General features: G+C 37.3%; 1 protein-coding gene across 1 annotated transcript in view; it reads left to right on the plus strand.

Annotated features, from left to right (window-relative positions):
* The window catches only part of LOC139120512 (fibrocystin-L-like), an 80,177-nt gene that overhangs the window by 26,791 nt on the left and 40,096 nt on the right, over positions 1-13,290 (plus strand). The window contains exons 18-29 of the mRNA XM_070684974.1: positions 1,432-1,734; positions 2,543-2,691; positions 3,490-3,721; positions 3,874-4,020; positions 4,239-4,508; positions 5,089-5,222; positions 5,998-6,127; positions 6,521-6,716; positions 8,687-8,928; positions 9,634-9,819; positions 10,687-10,863; positions 11,747-13,201. Coding sequence (XP_070541075.1) covers positions 1,432-1,734; positions 2,543-2,691; positions 3,490-3,721; positions 3,874-4,020; positions 4,239-4,508; positions 5,089-5,222; positions 5,998-6,127; positions 6,521-6,716; positions 8,687-8,928; positions 9,634-9,819; positions 10,687-10,863; positions 11,747-13,201 — 3,621 coding nt within the window. The remainder of the gene's footprint in view (positions 1-1,431; positions 1,735-2,542; positions 2,692-3,489; positions 3,722-3,873; positions 4,021-4,238; positions 4,509-5,088; positions 5,223-5,997; positions 6,128-6,520; positions 6,717-8,686; positions 8,929-9,633; positions 9,820-10,686; positions 10,864-11,746; positions 13,202-13,290) is intronic.

Consider the following 13,290-nt stretch of genomic DNA (forward strand, 5'->3'; position numbering starts at 1 on the left):
CTAGATTTGTTTTCAAGTCATTGACATATAAATTGAACAGACTAGGACTTAGAACACAGCCCTGTTTTACTCCTTTTTCAACTTTCAGGCTGGGCGAGATAAAATTATTTGTTTTGATGTGTATTTTTGTGTTGGTGTACATGTGTTTTATAAGTCTGTATAATTTGCCATTAATGTTATTTTTGAGAAGTTTATGGAAAAGACCAACTCTCCATACCGAGTCGAAAGCCTTAGCAAAGTCAACAAAACAAACATAAATGTTCTGCTTATTGTAATATATTTATGTATTATTGTCTTCAGGGTAAATATGTGATCTATTGTGCGATGGTTTTTGCGAAATCCAGCTTGATTATTATGTATAATATGATTGTCATCTAAAAAACTATTTAGCCTTTCATTTAGAATGTAAGAAAAACTTTTCCTACACAACTTCCGACAGAAATGCCCCTATAATTTTTCGGGTCATATTTATCTCCTTTTTTAAATAAGTGTGTCATAATGCTTGTATTCCAGATGTCTGGAAAGTTGGATGTATCTAGAACTGCATTAAATAATTTAGCTAAAGGTTTACAGAGAAAGGGGGAACCATGTTTTAACAACTCTATACAAAACCCATCAATCCCTGCTGCTTTTTTACTTTTTAAATTTCTAATTGCTGATAACACTTCATTAGTTGTTATTGACTTATCCAGCTGCTGATTAGCCTGATTCTTAGTTTCTTCAGATGTTAAACTATCAATAATTTGCTGTTGGAAATCACTATACCTGTCATTTTCAATTGAGCAAGAATTTTTGTAAAATTCCATCCATGTTGCTGCTGAGACACAATCTCCAGTATTATTATCTTTATCATTATTTTTTAAGTACTTGATCAATTTCCAACAAACTTTCCACATATCATGTGAATTGTTGGCATGTAGACTGTTTAGTTTGTCTAAGTTGTTTTGCCAGAATTGCAATTTCTTATTTTTAACAAGTTTTTTAAACTTCTTTTTCTTTGTGTAATAGATAATTTTTAACTGACTGTCATATGGAGCTTTGTTTAATAGTTTTGCTGTTGCTATTAGGTCCCTTTTTGCTGCATCACAGTTTTTGTCAAACCATTTTGATTTCTTTCTCTTTAAATTTTCTTTCTCTGCTTTTGTCTATTAAAAATTCCACTGCAGGCTTTATCTAAGATGTCATTAAAATGCTTAGTGGCTGAGTTAATGTCAGATTTGTTATTACCAATATTAGTATTCAAAAATTCTGCAAAAATTCTGTAGGGAGTTGACTCTATCAGCTGTAAACTCATATTGCATGATTCCTCTATCAAGGTCAGATTCAACTTTCTTATTTGACCAGATGTTTCCTTCTTTTAGAAGTTGATGTAATAACACAAATATGGAAAGAATTTAAAAGTTTGATGAATAATTTTTACTTTATTTTTAGATTTGAGATCATCAAGGGCAGCCAGACCGAATGGTCTCTTCATCACCGGTGTCAAAGTTGATGAAATAGATGGCGGATGGGAGATAGCAATGTCGGCTGAAAACTGTGGCTTTGATTACCCACTGCTTGGAATCCAAGGCATGGATATTGCTGCAGGAAGCCCAGATCCAGACAGTGACTATGTCAGTTATCTCAATGACACTGGAGATTTCACCTGCATCTTTACTGTTGATAGACTAACATCAGCAACCCCTCCACTGACTGGAAATTTGCTGATTGAGCTTGATAACATGACGACAAATTGTAAGTTCACCATTACATTTTTAAGATTCTTACTTTTCATTGTATGTGGTATTCATCAACAGAAAATTTAGAGTTTGTTTTGCTGCATTGGATAAAATAGGCTCCTTCCACATTCAGATCTGAATCAATAATCACTATTATTATACACCTACGTCTGTAACCTATGAAGTTTCGTCGTACAGTAATTTTCGGTATCAGAGGACGCGGAGTCCAATAACTTTGACGCGGAGTACAATAATGTTAGGTGTTATTGGACGCTATTTGACCTTTGACCTCAAAACACCTTTACGTCAATGCGGGGAAAAAGGAGAGATGATTTTAAATTTTTAACAAAAATTATACTTCTTAGCATTCAGTACTTCACGAGGTTAATAGTGGTCAATCCAAAACATGTGAATTTGAGTGAAATTATGCTGCTGACATACAGTCTCGGAAAATACCTCCGCTGCACGATCTTGGACATAAATCCCGGTATTTTGTGAATAACCTTATAATATTTGAATCAGGACTGGTATTGTTTTTAGTAGTAATTTCCTTGAAAATACTAATTTATTTCATATTTCTTTGGAATACCATGGCCCAGTGTCTCAAATTGATTTGTATTAATTAGTTATAAAGTAAACCAATGACATTTTGAAACTTTGAGACATTCCATGTAGCAGCTGTGCCTTTTTTGTGAATACAATGTTCAGAGATTAATTTGATTCTAGTCTTTGGTTTCTTTTCTACAGAGCCAAAGATTGTATTTTTCCACGTAACATTGGTAGCATATATTCTCATTTGCATTTCCAAATATATTTCTTTGCAGTTGCTGTTGATTCTACTGTTCAAGACGTGGAGGATCTCTTTTCCACTTATTTTGACTACAGTGTGTCTGTTGAGAGAAGTGGTACTTGTTCTGGCTATGATTGGACGATAGATTTCAGTGGTACAGGTGGAAACCATCCTGAAATGGTGGTATGTATAGAAACAAAAAACTATATCCATCTGTCACTCAAGGATAGTTTTGTTGTAATATGTCTAAAAAATGTTTAAGCGGCAGGTATTTAATCCCTCAGACTGACAGGAATAAAGTTGTCATCTCCAATTGACTCAGATACCATTGTTAGATTGTCCATAGTTTTCAGGCAGTTAATAATATTCTCTATTGACAATGAATTGTGCTCCCAAGCATTAAGCAGTGCTCATGAACACAATTAACATCTGTGTGCCATTAATCTTTTATGATTATGTCAATCTTTACGCAAGCTGAGGTATAATTGAAAATTTTTCTGGGGCCAGCTCTAGATTTGTACATGACTAGTAATTTGAAAATTTTCAGGAGACATAAGAAGTAGTCAGTTGTTGATCAGATTCTTCGCTATGGTAGAATGAACTGCGAGCACAGTCTTTCAGACTCAAATTGAAACAATACTTTGCAAGTGTGCTGTGTAAAGATACAACAGGGATACCAGCTATATTGACTTTCACATATTGGTAAATTTCAAGTTGTTTATTTCTCTAGTACCAAAATTTGCCTTGTGACCTGCTTATTTTTATTCTTGATTTAGAAAGAGAGTATTTTTAATGTTTCCTTGGAGAAAGTTTGAGTAAAAGTTTATATCATCAATTTCAAAATATGTAAAGGGCACACTTATTTGCATGGAAGAACACATTTATTTTGAGATCAAGTGGTTGATGTTGTAAGGAAATATTTCTTTGCTCTTTGTTCCTTCTCAAAACAACACATTTACACATGGACTTGTCTCTTTGTAGATTTTAAGCTCCAGCCTTACAGTGCAGAACTCAAATATGTCTATTGAGACACTGCAGGATGGCGGTTTGTTCCTGGGCCCTATCCAAAGTGACATGCTGAGAACACCACATGACCTGCCCCAGGTCACAGTCAAGGTCAACAAGGTACCTACCACTTGCAGTAACACGTCTTGTGACTTTGAGTATAGTTCTGCCAACACACCCAGTGTCACCAGTGTCAGTCCAACATCAGGTGAGTTCTCTGACATTGTATACATTGTCAATGTCACAATGTCAATCAAACATCAGGTCAGTTCTCTGAACTTGTACGTACACATTGTCAGGTTTATCAGTGTCAGTCAAACATCAGGTCAGTTCTCTGAACTTGTACGTACACATTGTCAGGTTTATCAGTGTCAGTCCAACATCGGGTCAGTTCTCTGACCTTGTACGTTACACATTGTCAAGTTCACAAAACTAATAGTCCAACGTATGGTCAGTTCTCTGACCTTGTACACATTGTCAAGTTCACCAGTGTCAGTCCAACATCAGGTCAGTTCTCTGACCTCAGACCTTGTACACATTGTCAATTTATGATGAACAGGTGTTTCTTCTCTTCCCCTTTATGAGTTTTTCTGATGATATGATGATTAATGTTGGTTTTTTTATTTTTCCATTTTATGGCTGTTTTCTGCTCTCGTAGCATCAATGAAAAAATGACAGCTGAGCACATCCTTTGTAACTCTGTGATCATTCTCCTTGTCACACAGGAACATCCTCAACCAGAATAACAATCAGCGGCTCACAGTTCAGTACCTCTGCCTCTGACAACTATGTGACCATTGGAGGTGTCGAGTGTAGCATGGTCAGTTCTTCGGCCACTGAGATACAGTGTGATACCGGTGACGCATCAGGCGGCACCCAGGATATTTCCGTTGTTGTGGACTCAGTTGGTTTAGCGTCCCACCCCTCTGGAACTGTGCAGTATCAGTATTCTGTGGAGATATCTGATGTTTCTCCCAGCAGTGGGAGTACTGGCGGTAAGTTGCACTGCCTGCAGCGCACATGGATGTTATTAATATTATTGCACAATCACAGTGAGTAGGCATAACAAAAATACTTTCACCTGTTGTATGTCATTCATAATGTTGAACACGTCATTGTGATTCTGGTGCATGTTTATGCAGTCACTCCTTTAAGAATATAAATGTGACAAGATAAAAGTCTCATGCAATGTTCCAAGTTCAGATTTGAAAGAAAATTAATTTCTGTCTGACGTTCTCATGAAGAACTATTCAGACCAACATGGATTTCAGCGTTGTCACTTTTGTTCTTCTTTCAATGCCATTTGATCTGAAGAAACCATTTATGGACTTTAGTGATGTATTCATAAAGTAACTGCCATGCTTATTAGCCAATAGCGTAACCCCACATTCATTCTGTCACAAAAATATTGGCTGCATGAATTTTCATATGTGATAAAATTGACTTTTGTATGTTCTTTTTATATTTGAATATGTTTATTGGTTGGACTCATCGCCATTTTACAGATTCTTATAGCACTAGCCTGAACATCAATCAGCAAGTTGTTATATTAAACTTTTGTCATTCAAATTCCAGGTGGATTGGAGATCACCATCGCTGGTTCTGGCTTCAGCAATTCATCTGATGACCTGACTGTTGAATTAGATGGATCAGAGTGTGAAATAGTGTCTGCTAGCTTTGACACAATTGTGTGTCTCACTCCAGCAGCTGTAAGTCCATTCTCAAATGAGATCAAAATGACTGTGAGATATGCAAATAGTGTTACAGTCTGTCAGTTTTAAGCCAATAAAATACTGAGATGATTGCTTTGATCAGTATTTAGATACGCAATGAAAGATACGGAGTGCATGAATATTCCACATTGGTGAAGAATCATTCACATAAAATGATACCGAAAAAATGCTCATTAATATAATTTGCATAAATCAATACTGGTATACCTCACATCTTGCACTATTAGTATTCAGATGCTAAGGTTATCATTGTCTTCCGATGGCCAGTCTTAGTGTTTCAGTCAAAGATTTAAGCCCTGGCCTAGTAATAAGACAAAGGGCACCATTTTACAAGTGGTATAGCCACAAACTGATGATGTCAAATCGCCGTACTCAAAAGACAGACGCCTTGTAATTATAGCACTGTGTATTGTGTACGGCAATTTGACGTCATCAGTTTGTGGCTTGACCACTTGTAAAATGGTGCCATAAAGTTATTCATTGGTGTTCTCATCTGATAGATTAGTTAGCTATTTGGTTTTGTTATACAGTTGGACCCTTAGGCCATTTTGTATTTCATGGGAGACAAAAGGCTTTTTGTCTCCCATGAAATACAAAATGGCCTAACAACTAAATAATGTGTGAAGCTCCTAATATGCAGTGTCTCAGGAGCCCTCAACCAATTTGTTGGCAACTCATATTGTAATTATCTCTTTGTTTTATCTTTGATAGAATTACCAATCATTTTATTTCTTCATCTTTTCTGTTTCAGTCTGCAGGTACAGTTGATGTATCTGTCACCATCAATGGCGTGTCAGACACCAGTGCTGCTGCATTTGAATACGACTCCAGTCTTTCACCAAGTATCTCTGCTCTGAGTCAGGCAGAGAGTGGTGTCACAGGTGAGTGTTTCATCAATATGCAAATTTGCTCAAGTGTTGCAGAAATGAATAGCGTGACCGGGAATGGCATATTTTGCATTCAAGTACTTAACATGCTCAACAATCTATGACAAAGAATTTAGAGTTATGACGTTAAATGATATGTAAAAAATATATAATGTATTTGTAGAGATTTGGAAAATAAATAGACAAATTCTTTCCATGTTCATGCATATCTGATGAATAATTATATGCAAATATTACAGTGTGATACTTTATGGTGTGCTCTTTGCAGTGAGGTGTTAATCATCTTTCTCCCAAGTGCTATTATGGTTTGTCTATGGAGCCTGGTAGAAAGAGGATTAATTCTTCCAGTCTTGTACAATGAGAATATCTTGTCTATGTTGGTATTAGGTGGTGATGTCTTGACAATCAGTGGCAGCGGGTTTGGCTCAAGTGAGTCGAGTGAAGATGCCATTCTTATCGGCAATGAGCCTTGTAACATCACATCTTACTCAGACAGTTCAGTTGAATGTATTCTGCCCGCCCAGTCCCCAGGAACGTACAGCGTCAAGCTCTATGTATCGGGTAAAGGATACGCAGATGCAAGGTAAGCAAGTGTCTGTTGCAGAGTTATAGAACTACCAATATAGGGTGAAGTGTAGGCTGACTCCATTCCTTATAGGAATGACAATTTCATTTTAATAATGTCTTTTTTGAAACCTTCACAAAAGACATGGTACAGGAGCTGTAAGTAAACTGCAAGATCATTTATTCTTTACAAAATGAACCTGAAAAAAATTCTGACAAAGCAGTTTTGAATGATATTGATAATACATCAGTTTGTATCTTTCTTGCCTGGTCAGCAACACACCTTTTTCTTCTTGCAATCTGAAATTCATTTGTTAGGGAAAGTTTCTGATATTGAAATAGAAAGGAAATATCAATATTTCAGTCTTGATAAACTCCACATTTCTTTTGGGAGTGAAATTGAAATTTTTCATTTAGCAATGTGAGCTGCATAAATTTAGACAGCACATTGAAATTCTGTATAATTTATTTCCAAAAGTAAGAAGGAAACCTAGTTTTTCTCATCATATTTCTAGTCTACTCACAACATATTCAGCCATAAAGAAAATGACAATAGTTTTATTATTATGCAGTCACCAACCTCATATACCTGTCTACCGACATAGCAAGCATTCTTCAATATTGACCCATGGCCATTGATTTACAATGTACAAGTAAATGTCAGCCACCTGTCACCATTTTATCACAGTTTATGACGTCAATGGCAGTCTTGTTCTTTTCATGCAAGTGGGGAGACCTCCAAATCATTTATGCTTCAGTTCTCCAAAACACTTTAGAAAAAATGAAGGAGAGTGCTGTTGCCCAACCTGTAATTAACGAAAGCAGCAATCAATGTCTCCATGGTGATAACAAAACTTTGGCAGCCATGTTGAATTTCAAACATTGGTGACTTTTTTACATCGTTATTTCATTTTCTAGTCTTGTCTAACACTTTTCTGGATGACCAAGCACTTTTCTTTTGATATTTAAAGAGAGCTTATTTGTTTTAGTGTTCAAAATTCAATTGTAACATACCACTGTTGTTTTTCAGTGTGTATTTCTAAAGTTTACTTATTTCCAAATGAAATTGATCTGTTCGTTTTGTTTTTAACTTCTCAGCCAAACTGTAAAGATATTTTTTATGAAATTTTCTCAGTGCATCACTGGTCCCTGTTGTATTTTCTTTGAAACTGAACTGAAGCCCCCTCTAGAAAACAAAAAATACAGAAGTTGTTAAGAGTAACGAATGCTAACAAATGAATGTTATGTAAGACACTGAACTGAAAACAAAGTCTGAAACAAATGACACAGAATACCAAAGTGTTTTTTGTCTTTTCCTTCTGTATTGGGTGATTGACTAATTACATTTGTTTCCTCCTCACATAGAGTCTGTGAAGTCTTCATCTGCATTGTCCTTTAAAAATGTCCAATTTTTCCATTAAAAATAATCAATAGTAGTGTAAACATTTTTTATATTGCTTTTCAATCTCTAGCTCTGAATATTAAATGTATGACGGTTATTTCTGACAGGATGGGAATTGTGTACAAAAATAATGTTTGTACAGTAGTAATGCGTTTATACATTGTAACTGTTCATGAATAAATTGCAGAGGCCACCTTGTACAACTTCTCATCATGTGTGTGGCCTTCAAGCTGTAATTGAAGCTCTGTACTTCAGGCAGAATTTGCCTCCTAGACTCCTAGATACATTTTTAACCACAAAATCTCGCAAGGTTTTGCTGGTCGATGATGTGTGTGGGCTTATTTCTAATCTTGTGTGGAAAAGGAATTTTCACAATTTTTTTTTATTTGAAAATAAGATTAGAATGGATAATTTCAGATTAAGTAAATCAGGGCAGTTGTTGAGTAACATCAATTTACCCCTTGACCGGTAATTTGTTTGTTTGATAGCAGAAAAGAAAGAAGTGTATATTTGTCTTTCTGTTTTGAGATGTGTATATCCCAGAAACCATTCAATGTAGGTAACTTACATTTCTATGTTTTCACCAGTTCTGTGTCAACCATCGAGTACAACCTCAAAGTAACCAGCATCTCACCTACTCGTGGTTCCCAGCAAGGAGGCACCCTGGTGACCATCACTGGAAAGGGTTTCAGCGATGTTTTGGAAGAGAATGTGGTCACTTTTGGTGATGTTGGATGTACGGTCACTTCTAGCAGTGATACGGAGCTTGAGTGTGTCACTGGCAGCATCGGTGTCACTCACAATGTAGATAATTCTGGACTGCACCCAAGTAAGGAGATTTTGCAAATTTAAAGGAAATTTAAAATCTAAGGTGGACTCTTTCATATTACATTTTAATAGTACTTTTCATGTAATCAATATTAGCTTCATTTCTATTTCGTCTATGAATTGTAAAGAGTCTAAAATTATGTGAGAAATAACATTTTAAAGCTAAGAAAAAATCTAGTGTCCAGCAGATGTATTTGTAATGTCAGTCTTTACTTTTGCATAATATTTTACAATGCAAGACTTTTATAAGACAGCTCTGTTGTACTGTCAGAAATCATGCTAGCCTTATGTTAAAGACTCTGTAGCAGTAACTTTTTTTGATTATTTTCACTATTGTTGTTTTTTATGTCCATGGCTGGCTCTTGTTTTACTCCCCAAAGCATGTTACATGTAAAACACCCTCTATTCAGCTTGTTCACAGTGTCTGTACATGTCAAATACACTGTTATTGTTTACATTTGAATGCTAGTCCAGATTGGAATTCACTTGTCAACAATAATAATGCACTTAAACATGCACAGGCCCAGTTGACAAACTGAATACCGTTTATCTTAATGTGGTTTTGGGAGTAGAAAAGAAACTGTTGTTGCCATTAACAACAAAATTTCAAAGAAATTATCAAAAGTTACAGCTACTGACTCTTTAATACTAATCAATATGTCTTGTTTGTCTGTCTGATTTCATGTCTTCATGTTTTCTTGGACAGGTTATGGCTTGGGTTACAAATGGAATCCCCCGCAAGTTGTCGCCAAAACTGGTGACACAGTACTGTGGGAGTGGGCAGTTCCTGGCTATGTTGAAGGTATTGGCTATGCCGTACAGCAAACCGCAGATGCATCTTCCACAGTTTATGACGGATCTGGTTTCAAAAGTCCCGGCAGGATTCCAGTAGGTAAGAAAACTTTTCTGTTCATTTGTACACTGATATTGACAAACTGGAAAGTGATGGGAATTGTGTCCATGGTTTCATGTTTTCAGATGTCTATGGGGAAACAAACTCTTATATTTGTTTGGCATCACTCAATGTCATCAAAAGGTGTGAATCCTACTTGTTTAAAATAAACTTTGCAGAGATTATTTTGTTTCATAAATTCTAAATTCTGCAAATGTTATTAATAATCCAAACCCGGAATTTGAATCGACCACGGTACAAATAAAGCCATGTGCGCAAACGCGCATAGACGTACGTGTATTTCCATACGCGTTAGTACACATGTGGGCTTGTTTGTACCGGCATCACGTGATTATTTGGGCGTACTGAGTCAGTAGAACGCATCGCGTCGTTTTTATTCCGGAGTAGAACCATTGTGATGTGCCTAATCACCAAAGAACATACACAATCAACCCTTTGAGTGCTGTAATTTTTTCCAGCCAAAATTTTACCAATTTTTATGATTTTTTTCTGTAATTTTTTTGATAATTTTGGACCAAATGGACATCACATTTCATTGGCTACAGTTTTTTCTCAAAATTTTGGCAAAAATCTGAAAAATCTAAATTTTTTTTTTATTTTATAAAGGGAACAAAAATAGACTTTAGCGCTCAAAGGGTTAAGTAATGTATCTAATATTCATACATGCTACAACATTGAATTCCTGTTTTTATATTCAGTAATGAAGTTCAGATTCTAGTAGAGATGTTAAAAAATGTAGGATGGTTTCAAAGTTACAAATACCTCTTTTGATAAGTTTGCAATTTATCACCACCATTAGAGTACATGACTTTCACTAAAGCACTTTGAAACTTTTCTCATGTACAGGCAGCTTCTCCCACACTTTCTATGCTGCTGGCACATACTATTATTCCAGTGGACCTGTGGATGAAGATGGCACACTCTACATGAAAGGAGTTATCAATGTAGAGCCTGCGGACTCTGTTGCGAAAGATCTCAGTGTCCAGCTAGCTGGATTTGAAGCTTTACATGATACAGCATCAGGTATGAAGACGGATATTTTTGTAGCTGGGGCAAAAAATTGTGCGCTTAATTTCATCAGCATGCTTTAGGTCTTTTTCTTTTCAGAGGCTGTGCTTACAGTCTATGGAGAAATTACAGCAAAATTTACTCAATACCACTTTAACCCATGCAGTAAAATGTCCACTTTGAGTCAAACAATGCCAAGAAGAATAAAGATAATGTTGTTTATGATGGAATTTTTCTTTGAACCAAAAGCTTTGCAAGAGATGTGTGATTTACTCTTGATGCCGAAATTACAAACTCTCTTATTGTCAGTATGGTGTCCATATTGTTAGGATACAGCTCTTGCATAACAAAAAGTGACGAAACTTGTTTTTGCCAGGAATTTTAATTAAATTTCAGCTGCGTTAGTGTGACAATGAATACTAGATCTCCATTTGTCACCGGCACAGTTCACAGTGTTTGTTTAAATGATCAGTGTGGATAGCAAGCAAATATGGACTTTCCACTCTGCCTGTGTAAATTTGACAATCCCAAAAGTTAACAAAACAGATACACAGTTATAGAGTTCTGTACTGATCTATGACAAGTAACATGTATTGGAAAAAAAAAACTGTGCCCCAAAAATCTAGCAAATATTTGTAGTGAGATAAGAGTAAAACAGATCTTGTATGATACAGATTACAACATGTTGATCTGATTCTGATATAATCACTGAAATTAAACAAGGGGGGGATATTTTATTCACTGAGGTGAGGTACTTATACACTACTTCACTCCACAGTTATCAGGAAGGCATTATCATCACATTTTGAAGTGGGTTATGAAACATGCTTACTTTAATTAAGTAGAGTTATTGAGTCATTGTGAAAGATTAACAAAGTCAACATACTCTGTTTCACAGGTGTATCTTCAAGCACATCAGGTGCATGTCCAGGCAGTGACTCATCAATATCATCATGTTCGACTTCTGAACCTTCAGGAGAGGACAGCGATAAGTTTTCCTTTGCATTCTGGGATTGCAGCACACCATCTGTCAGTGAGGTGACACCTAACAATGGTACCAGTGATACCACGCTCACCATTAAAGGTCACGGTTTCAGTACAACCAACTGCGAAAATGAGGTCACCATCGACGGACATCCGTGCGATGTGCAGAGCAGCAGTCAGGATGAGCTTACCTGTACAATTGACACTGAGGATGCATTGACCGTTGGAGAAAAACACCTCCTGAGAGTGAACGTCAAGAATCGTGGATATGCCCTGAATTCAGAGGGTGTGTTCACTATGGCGCCCTCTATTGACAGCATTTGGCCTACGACTGGTTCAGTTGCTGGAGGGACTAGGATGATCATCTCGGGTGATGGCTTCTCAGCAGATTCAGTTGATGATGTAGATGTTGTCATTGGCTCCAACACAGTTTGTGATGTAGCCTCAGTCAACTACACGGAGATTGAGTGCATCACTCGGCCACATGCTGCTTGGTCTGATGTCGTGTCTCTAAGCATCAATTCCGCTGTCAGCACCTGTCTCGGTAGTTATACCTACTCATACTCTAATGCCGCATCACCTGTTGTCTCTACCATCAGTCCGACGTCCATTTCTGGTGCCAGCACAACTGTTACAATCAGTGGATCTGGTTTCAGTACCACAGTCGAGAACATCACGGTGACTTTTGGGAGTGACGATTGCAGTGTCCAGACCTTAGCAGATGATGAGATAACGTGTGATGTTGGCTATGTACCCGTTGGTGACCACGCGGTTGTTGTAAACAGAGCAGATCAAGGTGATGCGATCTTGAGCAACGGCACCGTCACAAGTGAAGCAGTCATTGACAGTGTCAGCCCTAGCTCCGGCAGCATCAATGGCGGCACCGTCCTGACGATCACTGGAAGTGGCTTCCATGAGGACGACACATCAGTCGACATTGATGGAAGCGACTGCGACATCACATCTCTCACTATCTCAGAAATAGTCTGCACCACTGCTGCTCATTCCGCCGAAGCAGTAGACCTAACAGTGACATCTGGAAGCATCGCATACTCAGCTGAATCATACACCTATTCAAACGCCCAGACTCCAACAGTCAGCTCTGTTTCACCCGGTCAGGGCACGAGCGGAGACACCATCACAATCGGCGGTACTGGTTTCAGCGGCACCACATCAGACGTTGAGGTGACCATCGACGGCGTTTCCTGTTCCGTGACGTCATCCAGCACCACGTCAATACAGTGTGACGTAGGAGTACACTCAGCTGGTACTTTTGATGTGGTGGTTTACATCGATAGCAAAGGCCTTGCAACATCAAGCAGCACATTTGAGTACCAGTTAGAAATATCATCCATTTCTCCCACAGAATGTAAGTACTTTTATCAGTTCTTGAGAGGTGATCTCTGACTTTGTAATTATAAATATGTAGTACCTACACAGGAATTTAAAATAGCCAAT

This window comes from Ptychodera flava, chromosome 20, assembly GCF_041260155.1.
Source record: "Ptychodera flava strain L36383 chromosome 20, AS_Pfla_20210202, whole genome shotgun sequence".
Taxonomy (NCBI): Eukaryota; Metazoa; Hemichordata; class Enteropneusta; family Ptychoderidae; genus Ptychodera; species Ptychodera flava.